This window comes from Oculina patagonica, chromosome 13 (assembly GCF_052425735.1).
Source record: "Oculina patagonica isolate OP01 chromosome 13, crgOcupat, whole genome shotgun sequence".
NCBI lineage: Eukaryota > Metazoa > Cnidaria > Anthozoa > Scleractinia > Oculinidae > Oculina > Oculina patagonica.
Window position 1 is genome coordinate 31,753,959 of NC_135770.1, and position 20,893 is coordinate 31,774,851.

General features: G+C 38.6%; 1 protein-coding gene across 1 annotated transcript; it reads left to right on the forward strand.

The window, feature by feature from the left end:
* Positions 1–1,927: 1,927 nt before the first annotated feature.
* On the forward strand, positions 1,928–20,207 carry LOC144636040 (uncharacterized). The gene is made up of 7 exons (XM_078495181.1): positions 1,928–2,054; positions 6,883–7,148; positions 8,369–8,486; positions 10,271–10,396; positions 17,736–17,769; positions 18,216–18,342; positions 19,666–20,207. Exons 1-7 carry the CDS (start codon positions 1,982–1,984, stop codon positions 20,182–20,184), a joined length of 1,263 nt encoding a protein of 420 aa, XP_078351307.1. The 5' UTR covers positions 1,928–1,981; the 3' UTR covers positions 20,185–20,207.
* The last annotated feature ends 686 nt before the right edge of the window (positions 20,208–20,893 follow it).

Sequence of the window (20,893 nt, forward strand, 5' to 3'; positions counted from 1 at the left end):
AGCGAGAGATATTTTGTTTTGGCCAGGAATGAACCAACAGATAGCAGATGTGGTATCCAAGTGTAGTACCTGTAACATGTACAGAAATTCTCAAGCAAAAGAACCACTCAAGAGCCATGAATTACCTGAAAGGCCATGGCAAAAGATCGCAGTTGATTTGTTTGAACTTGACAAACAAGAATATGTGGTTATGGTTGATTACTACTCAAAGTTCTTTGAGGTGTCCCACTTGCCTAACAGTAAAAGCAAGACAGTGATTAACCACATCAAACCACAGTTAGCAAGATATGGAATACCTGAGGTGATAGTCAGTGACAATGGCCCTGAATTCAGTAGCCATGAGTTTGCAGAATTTGCTAAGGAATATGGCTTCAAGCATATTACCTCATCACCCAGATACCCACAGAGTAATGGTCTTGCAGAACGAGCTGTGCAAACAGCTAAGAACCTTATGAAGAAAGCAAAAGTTGAAAGAAAGGATTATCAGCTTGCACTGCTTGACTACCGAAACACTCCAATTGAGGAAATTGGCCTCTCACCAGCACAGATGCTTATGGGACGTCGAACTAGAACCAAACTACCTACTACACCTGTATTGCTAAAGCCACTATATCCAACCGAAAACATCAAGGAAGGTCTCAGTCGTCGTGCAGAAATACAGCAGCAGTATTACAACCGAAATGCGAAAGTTCTGAAACCTCTGAATACAGGAGACGCTGTTCGAGTTAGAAAGCCAGGACAGAAAACATGGACACCTGCGGTAGTTACCAGGGTTACCGAAGCGCCAAGATCGTACGTTGTTGACACAGAAGGAGCAAGCTACCGAAGGAACAGGCGCGATCTGATTAAGACAACTGAAGCAACCAATCAGCAACAGGATCTAGAAGAATCCAAAACCAACACCACAAGTCCAGTCCATGATTCCGTGAGCTCCGAGAAAGTCAGTTCCAGTGGTCGAGTTATCCGACCACCTGTTTGGTCCAAAGACTATGTGACCAATTAGCGAGAACATTTCATAAGTTGTTACCAGACTTTGTTGATATTAAGTGAACAGTGTGTCTGATGCAAGTCATGAACATTACGAATAAGTCAGATTTTTATGCTCATTTCTTGTAGTTTCGTTTATTATGTTGCATGCAAGATTTTTATTAAAAAAAGGGAGATGTTGTGAAATAGAAGTCCTAGTACCAGTCTCCATTTAGAGCACGTGTTCGCCGGTCTATGTATAGCCTCGATTTCATGTAATAAAATCAGAGTTGTAGTTTGTACAGCCATGTTGAATGTGTTCATTCACATTTCATTAAATACTAAAGCATAACACACTACCTTCAAAAGAAAGTTGCAAAAGCCTTCCTATGTACTGTTATTAATAAATAAAATCTGTCCAGATATCTAGGATGTAGAAGGACAACTAAAAGTATCCACCGTTGCTACGCAATCTTACTTTAAAATGTTTACACCAGCAAATGTAAATTTTAATAAGGATAATGCAATAATAATATTATTAGTCAATACTACAAAACATCAACATAATACTTCAATCTTGAACTAATTATTTAACACTCTTTTGACATATAAAAAATACTTCCTGACAAGACTTTTCTGAATGGAAAGATATCTTCAAATTAATTTTGGCTCTTTTAAGAATGGCGGCTAAAAATCTGCATGACGACTGCCATGTCGTGTTTAATGAAATTTTAAAATTAACCTGCTGCAGAAGCCTCACATTTGACAATTTAAAAGAAAGAAATTTAACCCTAAAAAAGGAACGGTAGCTCTTGTTTCGTGCATAAAGAGAACTTTTGACAGATGAACGGCTATTGGCTTAAAAAATGACACATAAAAAGATACTGACATGGCAAAATAAATATCAGCCTTCAATTCGCGAAGTTTTGCATGTGTTTAACGAGTCGAAAGCAGAAAAGAACGGAAAGTACTTCGTTTGTAAAACTTCTGCGACAGGAGTTTCTTCTTATGCGCCATGCTTTCCATTTGCATCTATCTCATGTTATTGGACCTGTGCTCTGTGATACCAAAAGCTATTTGCTCTCAAGGTAAGTTAATTAACTCATTATTCAACAGCAAAACCGTAAACAATTCGTTCAATTCTGGCTTTGGTATAAGCAGTTTAATGGCTTTAGAATAAATGAGCATATTTTGGAGAGCTTTTGTTTCACCAATTTTGCTTTTTAGATCTTTAAATTCTTTGATAAAAGTTGTGCGCATTTAACTTTCCCTTCACTGTAAACTTAAACATTTACATTTTCCAATTAAATTTGAGTGAAAACTCAGCGGAAAGTTGCCATGGTAAGAATTTTTCGTCTCGTCGCATTTGAGGTTTCCTCGGAGATATTTAAGCTGCAAGCAAGCCCAGTAGAAGCCTACAACTGCAGCAAAAAGAAAGGAAAGGAGAAAATAGAAACAATTAACGAAATTCGAGAGATTTTTTAAAGAAAATTGCATTATGTGCATGCCCGAGCAAAAATATTGTCAAAGGGAAAGCGAGGCACGTTTTCACTTGGAAAACTAATGAAATTTAACTTTTTGGAACTTCTTTTTCTTTTTTTTTTTTCGACCAGAAAATGGTAAAGGGTTTACACGTAATTCGTTTTTTTTTGTGATTTGCATGGTTACCGTATTTATTCGATTTAACGCCCTGGGCGCTAATTAAATTTTTGGACCTCGAGAGTGGGCGCTTATTCGAGGTGGAAGCTTATTCGAGGCTGCATGGCCACTCAGTGAAAAGTGGATGCACTTCAATGGATTCCGCAACTCGATAAGATTCGAGTAACATCCATAAGCTATATACCATCCTTTGTGTAGTCTAAGCTTTGTTTGTGGGTATGGTCCAATAAGTGGCGAAGCATATCAATCAAGACAATCAACTGCATGCGTCATCGTGCGCACATCGTTCGGGTGATTAGCAAATTGTGTGAATAATCTACACAGCCTTCGCGTTGTAAAAATTTAGATGAAAACGGTTCTGCTAACGCAGCGTGAAAAAAGGCGAGAAAATATAAAAAGAATGGGTACCGTGAAGAAGGAAGGTAAATCTAATTGGAAAAATGGCACAAGTTTCAAGTGAGGTTTCAGTTTATTGCATAAATTACGGAGATGTTGCTGCTTGTTTGAGCATTTTAATAAACTCATTTTTAAAGCTTAAGCGCTTGAAACTGACAAATATTTTTTGTTCAAACTATTCTGCTGCGAGGGAAGGCATTAATTATCATTTTGTCTTAATACCAGCAGGTATAGACTGACTAAAGTATAATCGACTGATGTCATAACAAATTCTATAAAAAGTCAACAAACACTTTCATATTCAACTAATTTACACTCCAACATAATGACTTATGAAATAACATTTTTAGAAAGGATATGTTTTAATTTTTAGTATTTTTCTGTGATATGTCCTAACATTAAAATATATATAACTAACATTTAGAAAATTACACAACGACTTATATGTCATGTTAAAAAAAAATGTTAAAATTAACATGCCAAGGAGACAGTATTAATAACATGAACAAAGAAATTTGACCGCAAGAGAAGGCAGGTCTTAGTTTCATGAATGAAGATGACGCTTATTGGCTCAAACGTGTAGCTAAGCATACGAGTCATAACGAGACATAAGCGATGGCGATCGAAAAGAGAATTTCTGGCGACAAGATTTCCTACTTCGGTGCCATGATTTCCATAAGTAGTTGTCTCATTTTAATGATGCTGTGCTCTGTGATACCTAAAGCTGTGTGCTTACAGGGTTAGCTCAGTAACCCATTACTCAATAGTAGGTAAAAACAAAAGTAAAAGCAAAAACAAAACGGTAACAGTTCCTTCGTAACCGGCTCTTCAAAACCGATTTATGGGGCTTAAGGTAAATTACCACAGTCACAATTAATATTGTTCCTCCTGTTAGTTCTTTGATAATATGTGGCAACTTTTAACAGAATTGGGAATTTTTAACTGATGACAGGATTTTGGTTTGGTCGAATAATAATCGCGTGTGTAATTTACTTATTTTTTATAAAAGTTTTCTAGTGAAATTATGCGTTTCACGAGTAAAAAGATTTACAGCCCTCGATTGGCACATAACGCTTTCTAAAGTGCTACGCCGTGGATTCCTTTTATGCTGTATTCTGTTTGTTTGTACCTGTTGTATTGTATTAATTTTTTTCTGCAAATTGCAGACTGCTTTATCGCAAAGTCAGTTATTATGTAAGTGCTTTAACTAATCATTGCTGGTCTACTTGGAAAGCCCTCAAAAAAATTATCAGTGAATCAGTACTCTGTTATTTCAACCCTAATAATATACATCAATTTCTCGAATCTGATTGGCTTAGAGAAATGCAGTTTTTAGGAAATTCGATGCAGAAATGACGAAATTCAGTGCAAAAAAAAGAAACAAACGCGGCATTCTGATTGGTTAATAAACAAAGGCAGCCACAGGGGGCCAATCAAACGCTTCCACGCGATTTGAATGGCGCGAAGTTTGGATCTGCTTCGAGATGCGAGTGAAAAAAATGGCTGGCGTTTTGAGCACAGTAGAGGACCAGAAGACAGCTGTAAATACCATACCACTGAAAAGCATTGGTTTTTCATTCTCGTTTTGGAATAACTGGTTTCCTAAGAAGGAAATTGCCGACGAAATCGAAACTACAAGCCGACTAAGCTTCACGCTTTGCTTGAGCAAATTTATTTATGCCAAATTCAAAAACAACAAACACATTTTCGAAGATTATGGACCAGTTAGCCTCAAAGTTATGCTAACATCGCTTGAAAGACACTGTACTTAGAGAACAGAACTTATAGGTTTTCTATTGTACGAGAAAGAGGATTGTTTCGTCCAAGGAAGTGTTGAAATGAAAAGCGAAACAACTTCACTTGGCTGGCCGTCGAGTTGCAAGCGCTCAAGCAAAGCTCGACAAGTAGAATGAGCAGAAGAAAATATCGATCTGGAAGAGGTAAAACCCAGAATCTTTTATTCAGACAATTCATTTGACTGTTTAGCCAGATTTTTCGACTAAAAAACTTTTAAAACATCGAGGAACCTGTACGTTGTTTGGGCTTTGACCTTGTTTTGAATGAATGCGTGATGATATTTGCCGAGTTTGAATAAATTGTTTTTGTACGAGATTTACGCATGTTATTTTCTCGCAATTTTTTCATGAATATTATTAATAAGTAATCTCATGATTTTTCTCGTGCAATTTGGGATAAATAAGCACTCGTAAATTTTTCAAAGACTACAAATTGCACTCGCCCTACGGGCTTGTGCAATTTTGTTAGCCTTTGAAAAATTTACTCGTGCTTAATTATCCCAAATTGCACTCGAAATCATGTGATTACCTATACAAATGATAAAATTTGAATTTACAATGTATATGCCGGAGGGAATGCCGGAAACCTTCAAAGGATGATTAAAAAAACATGAGCCGAAAAACAGAGGTTGTCAGTGATAAGTGGTGAATTAGACAGCTAAAATTTGCCAAGTATACCCAAAATATTCAAAACCTTGTTTTCTCAACTTGAAAACCTCTCTTAACCAGTTACCAAGTATTTTCTAAGAAAGCAAAAAAGTAAGAGAAAGAAAGTGTCTAAGCATTAAAAAACAAGGAATCAACATCAACCATCATCCCTTCTTCTGGTCAGTCCTTTAATTCTCTTCTCAAACTCACTTATAATTCAACAAATTAAAACAAAGGAAATAATAACCGTAAAGGATGGTTCGGATACCATCTCTTAATTAGCATAGATTGTTACGATTTTATTTCTCCGTTTATTTCTCCGTTACATCCGTAGTTTTTGTTTCGATTGAGAAGGTATACACTCGAGACAGCGTTTCATCGGCTATCCAAACACCTCGAATATCCCAATGAAACTCTGTCTCGAGTGTTTGATATATTACTTAAACAGTATTCTTACTATCTTTAGCTTAGCAAAGATAATACATGCTTCTGCCCCTTTAAAAATGACAGAAAAATACCTTGTTATAGGAAATTAACGCCCCATAAAGTTAATGCGAATTCTCAAATTCGAGTTAATTTAAGTCGAGTTATTTTTGTGAGCTTTAATTTCTGCGACATTATTTTAGTGCAGGGTTAATTTCCAAGACCTTAATTCCATTCCAAATACTGGAAGAACACATATAGAAACTAGAAAACAATATCCTCCTCTCCTCTGTTAAATATTTTACAGTTTTAAAAATATGTCATCTGCAATAGTTTCAGTTTATTCTTGCTTTCAGAAGAGCGGTAGAGCAGCCAAAACATTTTTATAGACATCAAAAATCGCGTTTATGTTCTTTATTTTGAAAATTGCCCGTCCTTCGCGTTAATTTCCTTTATCTAAAGAAATTTTCCCTCCAATTTGCGTTAATTTCAAAGATCTTCATTTAGGGGAGCGTTAATGTTTTATAATAAGGCAGAACTCGACAGGTTTTTGGCAGGGACAGGTGCCCACGATCCCTTTAGATGCCAAAATATGCTGAGACCCTATGAAACGTGTTTTAAGCCCCTAAGCTAGATCAATACCAGTTCATCGTGCACCCAGCTTGAGGTATTTTATGAAACGGTAAATTTTCGAAACGTTTTGGGAATGTTTTTTCGCCATTTTTACGCTTTCATATCTTAGTTTTCGTACTGCTTATCTTCCCATCCATAATCTAGACGTTGTTAAGCAGCTATTTAATCAACAGCAAAGCAAAAACCAGAATGAATGAATGAATTTTAACTTAAGTCGTTTGGGCCAATCAGTTTTCAGCTAACTGCAAAATTTAGTTTATTTTTACCACGAAACGTGTCGGTTTAAATTTGTTATGTAGGCCATAAAACTAAGGTAAAATGAAACTCAGATGATAAACAACTTTTGTTTCATTTATTTCAGGATGGGATCGTGAACTGTACTTCCCAGGCTACTATTTTTTTGCTGATAAACGTTTGATGAACCACACGATAAAAACCGAGCATGTCAATAACTTGGACTTCTGCGAACTTCTTTGTTACCAGCATCACGACTGTGTCAGTCTCAACATCAAGAAAGATCCTGACAGTGGAACAGGACAACAGAAATGTGAGCTGAATAACTCCACTCATATGGAACATGATGGAGACCTGATGAATGACAACACTTATCTTTATCGCGGTGCAAAGGTAATAAACACATCATCATAATATTCCTTTCGCAATCAGCCGTCTAAATAACAAATAATTACCAAGAGTGATTAACAAAGAATATAAACTTGCAATATATTATCGAATAGCTGAGATTCTCGCACGTTTTAATTTCTCAATGAAAAAAGCTATAACAGTTAACTGTCTGAAAAACCGAAAAAAACGGTAGTTCCACAATGAAACGGTTGTTACGTCCATACCAACTGATGTTTTTCCAAAAAAAAACTAAGGTAATAGCTTCCAAGGTATATTACCTTTTACTCACCTTTACCGGAACGACTGGATTTTTCCGTACCTTTTAATGCTCGTATTACCAGGCTTCTCGTAAAAGAAAAATGTCGGAAGGTGCAGAGTCAGTGACGTCCCGTTCTGTTTTGTTTCCTTGAATAAGGGCATACGCCTATGGCGACTTCAATATTTGCGTGATTTTAAGGCTTAATATGTTTAAGACGTGGATTTTGATTTTCCGATTTTATAACAGAGCGGCAAGTCGGAAAAAGCAAAGAAAGCGTTGCAGTCGTACCAGCTTTGCTTCCTGTACTGCAAATGTACTTTATAACAAAAACTAACGCAAGAACATGACGTTCGACGTCATCCTGTCGCCATTATCAGAGGCAAATTATTAGAATATACCGTAAAATTCCGGTTATAAGCCCCAACGCTTATAAGCTTTCCTGGTTATAGGCCGATCTACCTGGAAAAATATACCTCCCCCCCCCCTCTCACACACACACACCCTCGGATATAAGCCCCCCTCTAGTAAATAGGGCTAAATATTGCTTTTTTATAAATTTTTTAACTTAAAAACGTATTTGATCAAATAAATTGAGCGATATATTTTTTTTAAGTTTGACTTAAGAAAAGTTTCGAAAACTTCCCTTGTAACCGCAATCACCTTCGATGCGGGTCAGGTTTTCTCGACGCCATCCTCACAGCGAAATGACATAGCTATGATCTTTATCAGAGAAACTAAATTGAGGTTTAATTCCTTAAATACATAATATTTTTATTTGATAAAGACAGGCCTTAAAAAATTATTCTCAACTTATTTAACATTGTAGAAAAAATCACATATACATAATACGTCAGACACCATACGATGTCCTGAAGCGCGTTTGACCAGGCATGCCTCTATGTATACATTGTTAGTATTTAATTTTGGATAAATGTCTATTTATAGTATTATTTCCATTTTCAAGAACGCCTGTGGAAAGAACCCGCTGTGTCGCAACAAAGCGATTTGTCAGTCAGGATTTACAGACAAGGGATATCGATGTTTGTGCGCCCATGGTTTCACGGGCGAATACTGCAAGGAAGGTACTGGCCTGTGTACAGCCGTCCTGTCTGCTTGGTAATGTAAGATCATTTTGAAATTACGCTAAAGGACACGAAAAAGGCCTCGGAAATCAAAAGACAACTTAACAATGCCACAGCACAATTCAAGAAAGAAGAAAGAAGTAACCCAAACCATAAAAATAATGATATTAATGCATGCACGCGTGTGGAATGCGAAACGAGCCCTGATGTCGCACGCCACCCAGATATTTTTGCATTGTCAGCTAGATGTCTCACCTGTTGTTTCGCGTCACTGAGAAATATCTCGGCGGCGTGGCGTGGAATGGTAATCATTTCAGACTCATTGGGATTTTTTTAATAAGTATAATTCTAAAAACATCACTTTTGCCAGGCCGGTAGCCGTTATCACTGGAAAATGGTTATGAAGCCCGGCAAACTTCGAAAGAACAAACAAGATGCAAATATGTTGGAATGTTTACGACCGTGCACAATCATTTGTTTTAAACACTATGCACAAATTACGCAACAAAGACGTTTCTATTGGTTAGTTGTTTAGACAGAAGTAAAAAAAACTATTGTATTTTGTGCACGGTCAAGGCCAAAACATGTGAACTAAAATAATAAAGAACTTTGTCAAGCCATACACTACGCCCTTAGCAACCATTCGATTGCTAATGCGCACACTCGGTTACCCGGCACCACTATGCTGCACGTCTCGTTTCACAAGGGGAGTCTCCCTGGATGTCACAAAAGTCTTGAAGAGAAGGAAAACAGAGAAAACAATAATGTGGATATCGTGAAGTAATTTGGAGAAAAAAGGGCCAATACGAAACTAAAAACGCGAAGTGATTTAAAGACATGGTAGTGGTTTTATTTGGCGAAAAACGAGCGCAGCAGAGGAGTTAGTGACATACCTAAGAAAGAACTGAACTTGTTGCTGTGTAAGTGTTTCGAAAATGATAAGAAAGTTTACAGCGATGATTAGTAATCAGACGGCAGGTGGAGGTTTCTATTTAACTATCTTGATAGTTGCCCCGCGGAAATTTGATGTTCTTAAACAAATATTAGCCCGAGAAGCGAAGCTTCAAGGGCTTATATGCTAGTTTTAAGAACATCAAATTTCCAAGGGGTAACTATCAGACCGATAGTTCCAAGACAGAAACACTCTATTGTCTTTATTGTTCACCACTAAATTTTCTTCCGCGCGCACATACAAAAACGAGCATCGTGAATTATTTTTACTTTACAGGATAAAAAACTCAATTGAAAGCCGAAATTTAACAAACGAAACAAAACCAGACAAGAAACCCACCAAATGCAGTGAATTTGGTTGGGTTTTTTTTGTCTGTAGGCACGCCTGTTTACAAAAAAAGTCACGGGCGGGCACTATCGATCCGGGAATTTTTCTTCGGCGGGCACTATGGGCTGATAGTGCCCTCCGGCGGACGAACACTATCGCGTCACGTGATCAATTTAAACCAATCAGAATCGGAGAAAATTTAGTGGTGAACTATAAGGGCTGACAGTGCCATCCGGCGGACGAACACTATCGCGTCACGTAATCAATTTAAACCACTCAGAATCGGAGAATTTTAGTGGTGAACTATAGACTGATAGTGCCCTCCGGCGGACGAACACTGTCGCGTCACGTGATCAGTTTTAACCAATCAGAATCGGAGAAAATTTAGTGGTGAACTATAACAGCTGATAGTTGGTAAAGGCAAACTCCGAGCCAACTATCAAAGTCGATAGAAACCTAGAAGGATTTACAACCTTATAATCTAATAGTTACTGTTTTTGTTTAGATATTGATGAGTGTGCTAAAGGAACGGACAACTGCAGTGCTGATGCTGTTTGCAACAATACAAAGGGATCATACAACTGCACGTGTAAACCTGGATACTATGGAGATGGCAGGAATTGTAGAAAAGGTATTTCACAAACAACGACTGCATCGCGCAAATCACATTATGTCAATGAACACACACATTTAACTGCATCACGCAGTCACGTAGTACTCTCAGAGTAAATAAATAAATAATAATGGATAGATGTGTGGAGAGAAAGAACTCAGAAAAAAAAAATTCTGAGTTCACAGATGGGACTCGAACCTACGACCTTCCGTACACTAGTCGGACGCTCTAACCACTAAGCTACTGAGAACTCTAATGGTGAGCAGTGGTCATTTGTGGGTGACACAACGACTGCATCGCGCAAATCTATTATTCTAAAATGAAAAGGTACTGTTTTTAAAAGCATGGACTGCTTTTTTCCCTTTATACCATAACTTTGTCTGCTCTTGGTTTGCAAAGAAACTCATTAAGCACCAATCTAGTAATTATAATAAGATCGCCGTTTTCATTCATTTTATTGATTAAGCAAAGTGTAAATGTAAAACTTTAATTTGACCATTTCTTCCTTCATCTGGATATCGTTGAGATTTTTTACAAAAAAAAACTAATAAGTTGTCTTCTTTTTTTATAAAAAAAAATGTTTAAATCGGAATTGAGTTAAAGTGCTACTATGATCAAAATTTTACCTTCCCTTTTTCTTTGGTTTTGGAAAGTACTTACATAAAATAGTAACTTGCCAAATTTTAAGTTCAACTTCGAATTGGAAGACCACTTATTTTACACGTAAACTTCGGCTTCGGCTTGCCGCCATTACTAGATTAAAAAATGTCCGAGGACCAAATAGAGATCTGGAACTAGTTGGGGCGAGAGCATGTGACGTCATATGCGCATCAACAAAATGGCTGCTCCGAAGTCTGAAGTGACCGATCTGGAAAAACATTGGTTTTCTTTTTAATCTGTAGTGATGTAGAAGCCTGATCTACTGCGCAATTGTTTTTTAAACATATTGAAAGGCATCTCCAGGTCACGTGCACAACATAGTGGCCGAAAACAACTCAAGAGGCGGAATTTTCGTGACATCTCAACTCGCCCGAACCACGCAAGATGAAATAGATCCCCAATAGATCGCCTGATAACTTTGAGGGAAACTTGTACTCTTGGAAATGCTTTAAAGATATTTCTACCATTGTGAGGTTAACTTCTTCAACTATCCAAGGGAAGTGAATAGAATAGAATGCGTGAGAGAAGATGCTTCGAACTATCTATAGTTTACTGTATTCACTACTTTTTAGAAGCAAAACATTGGGTGAGTGGCGTAATTTACTTCTGTTGCTCAAGCGCTCGTGTTCTAGAATAGTTATTTTCAAATTAATTGTAAATACGTCATGTCAAAAAAGGTAATTTTTGGACAAATCGGCCTGTATGTTTCTGAATTATCTCCTCTATTGTACAAATAAACTTAAATAAACTCGCACGAGGCAGTACATTATGTGAAGCACGCCGGGCCAGCAGAGGGCTTGAAGCTGCACCCTCTGAAAAACTTTTTGCTGTTTCATCCGATTGAGCTCAAATTTAGCACAATGATAGAACGTTTTATCCCAAACAATTCTATCGGAGCGTTTTTTTGAATTTAACGGTTTTTGGCGAGATAATGACGTCACAATGCTGAAGGCAAATTTTGATTTTCTTGTTATGTCACAAAAAGTACATGATTCTGAAAGAAGTCGTTGAGATAAAGTGAAATGTGAAAGAATTATTGAAAAATCTCAATTCGCTTTGAAGACATAAAGATCTGAATTTTGTAAATGTTCTAAAAATAGTAACAAAATGGCGGAAAATTCAAATTTTCAAATTTTATTACATGAAAAAAATAAATCTTTATTACATGAGGAGATTATTTAAGTACAATAGGGGCCATTAAAGATGTGAATATTGTTCATCGTGGTGTAAGATAGGTAATGAACGTTTATTCGTTTGTCTCACGATAGAATCGCTTTGAGATGTTGATCGCGACGTTTCGACTGCAATACTGCTAGTCTTCATCAGGCGATGAGGTCGATTGTTTACGCGTCGCTATTTATGCACGTTGGTTCGCTGTGATTGGTGCATTTCGATCCTCATTATTATTCCGACTAACAGATGGTGTTCCCTCATAGGTCCGCTTTGATCTTTAATGACATTGGACTGAAATATGGGCGCACAGCCCTAAGGTTGATTCGTCGCCACGAGCGTTGTTCACGCAAGCTCGCACGTTTCAGCAACCATCTCACCTTTCTTACAAGGTGTATTAAGAGCACATTATTCCACGAGACCTTCGGGTCCAACCACCTGTTCCAACTAAAGGCGCTCGCAGAGTAGCCGAACTAGCCTCTAAAAGATTCTTGAGGGAAAGAATACGACTAACTCAGAGAGCTAAGGGAGATGCGAAACGAGAAACTGAATCCACAGCCGAGGGAATAATAGCCACCCTTACGGCAAACGAAGCCAGTGAGATACTTGAAAAGATCAGAGTTAATACCCAAAGAGTATTTAATGCCACCAAAGATCGACAACAACGCAAGTTCTTAAGACTTGTACAGGAGAAACAGGCCTCTGTTTCACCACATATTGACCCAACACCGCGAGTCGACAAAAACAAATGGGTGATTAACTTATCATCACGGCCTCTCAGTGATGCTGAGGTATCATTACTAGAGAAAGGGTTAAATTTCGCAGTAACACCAACCACCATTCCAGCCACTGAAATAGTTGCTAAAGTTGAAACAGCCATAAGAACGCTTGACTCAGAACAAGCAGACACAATAAGGAGAACCGTTAATAGCGTCCTTCAACAGGCTGAACCACCAAAGCCTAACATCACGAAGGAAATGCATGAAGCCCTTAACAACTTAAAACAAGACGATTCTATTATGATACTACCAACCGACAAAGGTCGCGCAAGTGTAGTTTTAGACACTAACACCTACCATGATAAAATGAAGGCACTAATCGAAACGGGTCCATATCAACTTCTTAATAAAGACCCCACGGATCGACTCAGCCGTAAACTCACTGAGAAGCTACTTAGCTTAAAACGAAGTGGACATCTATCAGAAACTATCTACAACAAGATCAGGCCCAAGCACAAACAGCCGCCTAGGATCTACGGTCAGCCTAAGATACACAAATCAAATATACCATTGAGACCTATTGTATCGTGTATAAACACCTTTGCTTATGACTTGTCGGCTCATTTAGCTGACATCCTGTCCCCACTGACAGGCAAATCAGAGTACGCAGTCACCAACTCTACTCATTTCGTGAATACCATCAACCATGAAAGAATACAAGAAAAGGAAATCATGGTATCATTTGACGTAGAATCTTTATTTACGAACGTGCCAATCGAAGACGACATAAAGGCCGCACTTCGCAAACTAGAAAACGATCCCGGTCTTGCTGACCGCACAAACCTAACACCTACACAAATTGCCGACCTTTTAAACTTTGTTTTACGATCCACGTATTTCCAATACAATGGATCAATTTACGAACAAAAGGACGGAGCCGCTATGGGGAGCCCTGTCTCCGCGGTTATAGCCAACATCTTCATGGAAGATTTTGAGGAGCGTGCGATAGCAAGTGCGATCTACAAACCTAAGATCTGGAAGCGATATGTAGATGACACTTTTACTATATTAGATCAAGACCAAGTCGACGGCTTTTTACAACATCTTAATAGCCAACAGCCCACTATTCGTTTTACCATGGAAACCGAGAAGGATAACAGCATTCCCTTTCTCGACACGTCAGTTATAAGGGACTCAAACGGCCTTCTTACTACCAGTGTATATAGAAAGCCCACACACACTGATCAGTACTTAGCCTATGACTCACACCATCCTCAGTCAGTGAAGCGTGGTATTGTTAAGTGTCTATATGACCGAGCCAAACACCTCATAACAAAACCATCAGTTATCTCTCAAGAAAAGAAACATTTATCGTCGGTACTTGTTTCTAACGGTTATCCGTCTTCGTTCATACGAAAACTTACTAAGACCACAAGACCAACAGCCAACAACGAACCCACGCAGGAATTTAAATCTACTGCGGTTTTACCCTATATTAAAGGTGTATCAGAGGTTCTTCGCCGCTGCTTACAAGAACAAGGCGTTCGCACCGTCTTTAAATCTGACACAACTCTTCGGTCTTACTTAGTACGACCGAAAGACGCCCTAGAACCAGGCAAACAAGATGGTGTTGTATACAAAATTCCATGTGAATGCGGCAAAGTATATATAGGGGAAACAGGGAGAGCGATGCAAGACAGGATAAAAGAACACGACAGAGACATAAGGCTTGCTCATACACAAACCTCCGCAGTTTCGGAGCACGCAAACGAAACGGGGCATATTCCTTTATGGAATCAAGTCAAGTTTATCGATCGTGACCCTCACCGATACACACGCAGGGTCAAAGAGGCTATCCAAATAAGACTTCATTCTAATAACATCAATAGAGATAGCGGAATTGAAATTCCTGAAGCATGGATACCTACGATCAGAAAGCATAACATCCGTTCAACTACAAAGCGGACCTATGAGGGAACACCATCTGTTAGTCGGAATAATAATGAGGATCGAAATGCACCAATCACAGCGAACCAACGTGCATAAATAGCGACGCGTAAACAATCGACCTCATCGCCTGATGAAGACTAGCAGTATTGCAGTCGAAACGTCGCGATCAACATCTCAAAGCGATTCTATCGTGAGACAAACGAATAAACGTTCATTACCTACAATAGGGGCCATGAGCTATAATTTTGGCCTGTGCCAATCACTTATGCTGTGTGCAACAGAGCACTGTTGAAATCCTAGCTACTCTTTATTTTGAGTGTGCAATATATTTATTTTTTGGCATGCCCTTTTTATTCATAAGTTGAGAATGTAGTAGCCAACAATAAATCATGTGAACGTGCCAGAGAACTCTTGAGCTACTGATCCATCATAATATCTAACACAAGTACAATCAAATCTGTACCATAAATGTAAATGTTGTATTGATTGAGGTGCAGTGGCCTAAGTGTAAGTTGTTGGGCTCCAGATCAAGCGGTTCAGGCGTTAACCCTTACAGGTGTCATTGCGTTGTGTTCTTGGGCAAGACTACTCTCATAGTGCCTCCTCTCCAAGTGTAGAATGGGAACCGGCAAATTGATGGTGTGGGGAGGGGGGGAGGGAGGGTAAACCTTTGATGAACTTGTACTTGCAACTCATCCAGGTGGAAGGAAAAATACTCCTGGTTGCTTTATACTACTTAAGCCAGGATAAGCTTGCTTGATGGGCAACTAGACTTGCATGCAGACTTTGCCTTTTTGTAAAAAAGGGGGTAATTTTAAGGTCGCGCAGGACCCTTGCAATCATTATATGTGTTTATTTAAAGAGTATGCATGAACTGCGACGACAGAAGCCGACAACAAATACAGTCAAACCTGTACCATAAATAAAAATGTTGTCATAGTAATGGGGTAGTTGTATTGATTTAGGTGCGTTGACCTAATGGTCAGTGAGCTGGACTCTGAATCAAGCCATTCAGGTGTGAGCCCAGACCAGTGTCATTACATGTATGTGGGGGAGGGGGTAGATTAAACCTGTGATGCAATTGTATTTCCATCTCATCCAGGTTGCTTATTAATCCTACTTAAGATATGCTCTGGCCTGATTGGCAACTAGGCTTGCATGCAGAATTTGCCTTTTTGCATCAAGGGAGCAATTGTGAAGCACATTTATGGGAATTAACCCCTTATGGAAGGAGAAAGTTGTCTCCAATAGGGTGTCTGTTTATTTAGGGTGGTACACGGAACTGGCTTGTTTACAGTCAGGTTAAGTTGACACAAGATTAGTCGCAAAATTGAACTCTCAATTACATACACATATTGCAGATGCACAATTTACTGCCAGTGATGTTCTCTAGAAAGAGCCACTGTTATATTGCATACGATACCGTATTTTCTTGAGTAAACGCCAGACCCGGAGACAACGCTGGCTTCATTTAAATGCCGGGTCAAAACTGGAGGCGTTTGATCAAGGTCCCAGTGTTTGTTCGAGGTCCAGGTGTTCCCGTTTTAATTATGAACTTAAAACTTTATACCCTTAACATTTACTTGTTCCTATGTTGTTCATATATTGTTTCAATTCTTTTTACCACAAAAAAATCATGGGCCAAGAGGAAAACAAATGGGTGAAATGAATAAGAAAAACTACTCCTTCCCAGTTTTGCTGCTGCTTGTGGGTCAGTTTCATAACATTATCAGTAAATATTATGTGAAGGACTCTTTACAGTGTTCAAAAAGTTTTCTTATTTTAGGAAACAGGAATACTGAATGCTGGCTAAAGCTGGATGTCTGAAGTGTTATTACCTATTAAAACACTTAGTTTTAAAAGTTAAAAAGGCTTATTCTCTGTATTGCAGTCAAGGAAGGTAAAACTGTATAAAACTCAAGGAGCCATTGATCACCTGCACCATCCTTGTTGACTTTAATTTTTCTGTATAAATTTTACATTACTTCATGTTTATAAAGCTTTTTTCGGAATAAACAGCTGAGAGGGATTTCTAATTAGCAAATAATGCCCATGGCGTGTATGATAGATTACAGGAATTAGCAGAACAACTTTTAAGATCATTTCAATCCTTCGTAAACGGCAATAGCAAACGGCAATAGCAACCTCTCTTCAAACATTGCAGACATTTTATCCTAACTATGCAATTAAGTTTTTCTCGTCATACCATGTATTCAAACGTATGTAGTCCCTGAATCGCCGTTCCTCTTCGTTCTTCGAGGCTTCTTCGATCGGTGCTTCGATCGGACAACAAGACGGCAGCTTCGTTGTAGGCATACAGCACCAAAACCTCGTCGAACGAGGTTTTATTTGAAGTACTTACATTATTTACAAACATTGCCCTTTAGACCGACGGCTAACGGCTTTAAATTCTCACCATAAGGAACGATACCGCTAAATTGCAATGTCTCTTCGTTGCGGCTCTCTTCGGTTTCGCCACCGGGCGAACTAGACGAAGAATTTGTCGAAGAAAACATCTTTTATAACCCTGTGAATTCTCAGTATATTCTCTCTTTGAACACTGGAAGCTCGAAGCCAAGATGCGCATATGACGTCACGATCCAACTCATGCGTAAATCCGCTTTTCAGTACAGTCGCCGGCTCACTTTAGCGGTCGAAGTAATGGCGGACGGGTTTTCCACGATTTTCTGCAAGCTATTTCAAAGCTTATCTCGCTCGCAACGTTCTAAATTCTAGCGCGTTAGTTAAATATAGACTTATTGACCAAATTAACGTTAGAAAACGTCGAGAAGAAAGACAAAAAATTTGGTCATAGTAGCACTTTAAAAGTTTTGTGTATTAATTTTTCTTTTTTGTAGCTTCGACTTGCCAGGAAATTCACGACTGGAATATGTAAGTGGAAGATGTATATTTTCATTGCGCAGGCATTGTAAGCAGGAAACAACAGCTTTTTATGTTATGCGCACATTTATGGTATTTAGTATTAGTTTTCAGAAAATAGGCATAAAACCAAATCAAATGAACAACAACAACAACGGGGAGGACGATCAAACAGAGTGCTAATAACTTGGACAATTCCTGTAACAGGAATTCCTGTAACATAATTTGCTGTTTTATTTCAATTCGAGTTTTCGAGTACTTTAACTTGTATAGAATACTTAAATTCATCTTTATTTGTCAATTGCAATTGTACTTTATGGCGGATAACTGCTCTTCAATGAAAACATTTAGTGACTCCTATCAATACGGGCAACAACTGCTTCATGTAATTGTCAACGACCCTTAGGAATCCCGTTGTTTCAAGTCCTCTCGTTTTTAGAGGTTTTTATATTTTACAGGTTGAACGTGAGTCAGGTTGTCACGCTCCACATTAACTCTAGGCCTATTTCCGTTTTCTGTCACGTGGGAGATTTTGGATGTGGAGATGGGGGTTGGACGCCTGTCATGAAGATTGACGGCAACAAGGTATGACATTTATCAGTTCTTATTGCTCTCGATCAATTTTGATGCAAAAAGTATACTTTTGACACTTTAAATGATGTAAAAAAAAATTGATAGTTAAACCAGTGAGCAGTACGTAAGAACTTGTAAATTAGGCATGATATAATAGCGAAGCCAGATGTTAAATATGGGGATCACAATTTAATTTTAGTGGCTAAATTGTGGTTCCCTAAAAAGAAATAAATGATTTTATGTAGTTTGCGACGCAATCATTTGCATCTCCCAGCTTCCGCTCGGGGAATTTCCTGTCATCCGGTATATTACTTCATGGGTTCTTACATGATGGCCCGGGGGGGGACTCCCATATATAGAAGGGACGGGGATGCTCGTCGGAAATTTTGAATTTTACCCTTAAAAGAGACCAATCTGGGCGTGGCCGAAGCTTATGAAGACCCCTAAAAGAGACTTTGTTTATATGAATCGAGTAAATATAACGAATGAAAATTCTTTCTTTTTGGTTATTTCTTCGCGTGCAACCCTAAACGAGACCCTGACGGCTAAAAATAATGACAGTTTGCCCAGAACACCCTAAGCGAGACGAAAATCCGAAATTTACACCCCTAAGTGAGACGACGAGCATCCCCGTCCCTTTCATATGGGAGTCCCCCCCCCCCTGGGCATGAGGGTAAGGCGAACCTAAATTCTATCCTCTTTCTATGATATGCTCAACATGGCGAAGACAATTTTTGCCTCCACTACGCCCTGTTTTCTGTTGTATTTAGCACTGGGCGGGTGCTCCCCAACCTTTCCTGGGATAATACAGAGCTTGGCCAAAATAACACACATACCTTACCAATAATTATGTTGTCAATAATTATTTAGAAGGAGCAAGATACATAAACGTTGTCGATTCTTGATTTATTATTAAGCACGTTTTCCAATACCCATATCTAAAGTGCGGTGTCACTGTCAAGAACAAACTTTAATTTGGCGGCAAACACCTCACTAGCTAAACCTTCGGAATTGTAAAAAAGGGATAATATTGAGCCAAAACTCAGTCGGCATCATGCTGCTTAAGTGACTGACACTTAAAAAAAAAACAGACTGTGTGCTGTATATGAAGTCCAACAAAAATATTACAATTTAAAAGATAAAGTCTTTATTATATATAATTTAACTATAACAACTTAACCAAGGCACACAATATTAAATTATAGCATTCAATTACGAGGTCCGTAGATATATGCGACCCCTTTTATCTATTTTTTGACTTAGGTGTTTTCTTGAAAATGAGAAGCGATATAATTCTGGAACTGATTTATGAATAACGCCTTTATTCTTTCTCAGAACACCTTTCGTTATAACTCGGGGTACTGGAGCGATAAAAATAAATACAACCTTCCTGGAGGGGAGACTGGGTTTGACACCCAAGAGACCAAGTTACCGACCTACTGGAACACATCCTTCTCCAAGATTTGTCTTGGAATGAAAATCGGCCAACAGATCAACTTCATTGTCATCAACAAGCAGGCCAACTCTCTCCACTCACTGATCGCTGACGGGCAATACCGGTCCACGTCATTGGGTCGTAACACGTGGAAGACGCTGATTGGTTCAGATGCCTCTTTACAGTACAACTGTAACAAGGAAGGGTTCAATGCTGTGTGTACCGTTAATAGAGCTTCTAAAGCAAGGATCGGTATCCTTGGAAACCAGGAAAATGAATGCAACTCCTGTGACTCCAGAATCGGGTTTGGTACAGGAGGGGATCATGATGACTCCAACACGTGTGGAAACGAGGCAACATACTCACCAGATAATCGAAACAAACACATCAAAGCCATGGGATACATCTCAGTCCAGTAAGAAGGAGCATTCCAACAGCCTATCATTAAATATTTAAGCAATAGAGGACTTTTTTCCGTGTTTACATAGCCTCATCTAAACACTCGGGTGGTTGGGAGAATTCTCGAAAGTTATGCAAACCCGAGACGCAGTCGAAAATAATTCGGCAAATGAAGGGGATTTGGTTTATTTACTTCCTGATTGAAACAGATTTTCTCAAAACGCGCATTTGACAAGTCATGAACCAATCAAAATTCGTGTTATAAGAGTTCACTAAAATTTGTGGCAAGTAGCGCCGTGTCGACGAAAGCGATTTCACTTAAAACTTGCAGAAAAATACGGAAAGTTTGGCAAAAACTAAAAGAAATGCTAAAAAATACGGCTCTGTAAGGAAAGAACTTCGAGATGAGGAGTTTATTTAAGCTGGAAATGAATGTCACTGTGCTTGAACGCTCTTGAATCGAAAGTGAAGTGAACTTGCCTGAATGATTTGGCAGCCCGATAACACGGTTGAAAAGTCTCATCATGCCTTGTGAAGTTTTGCAGGATAATTAGGAATCATAGCACAAGCAGCGGATCTAGCGAGGTCGGTAGCAATGGTATGCATTTATTGTACGGTAAATTTTAAGATAACGATCTAAACGAGTCCGGTTTCTTCTACTGTCGTTTCCTCCGTCTTTGTAATGTGATTCAAGCGTAGAATAAACCTCAAATTGACATCAAATTCTGC

Coding starts and splice junctions, on each gene's coding strand:
- LOC144636040 (XM_078495181.1), top strand. CDS start 1,982: ATGCTTTCCATTTGCATCTATCTCATGTTATTGGACCTGTGCTCTGTG. Junction 7,149..8,368: donor ATCTTTATCGCGGTGCAAAG/GTAATAAACACA, acceptor TCCATTTTCAAG/AACGCCTGTGGAAAGAACCC. Junction 10,397..17,735: donor TGGCAGGAATTGTAGAAAAG/GTATTTCACAAA, acceptor TCTTTTTTGTAG/CTTCGACTTGCCAGGAAATT.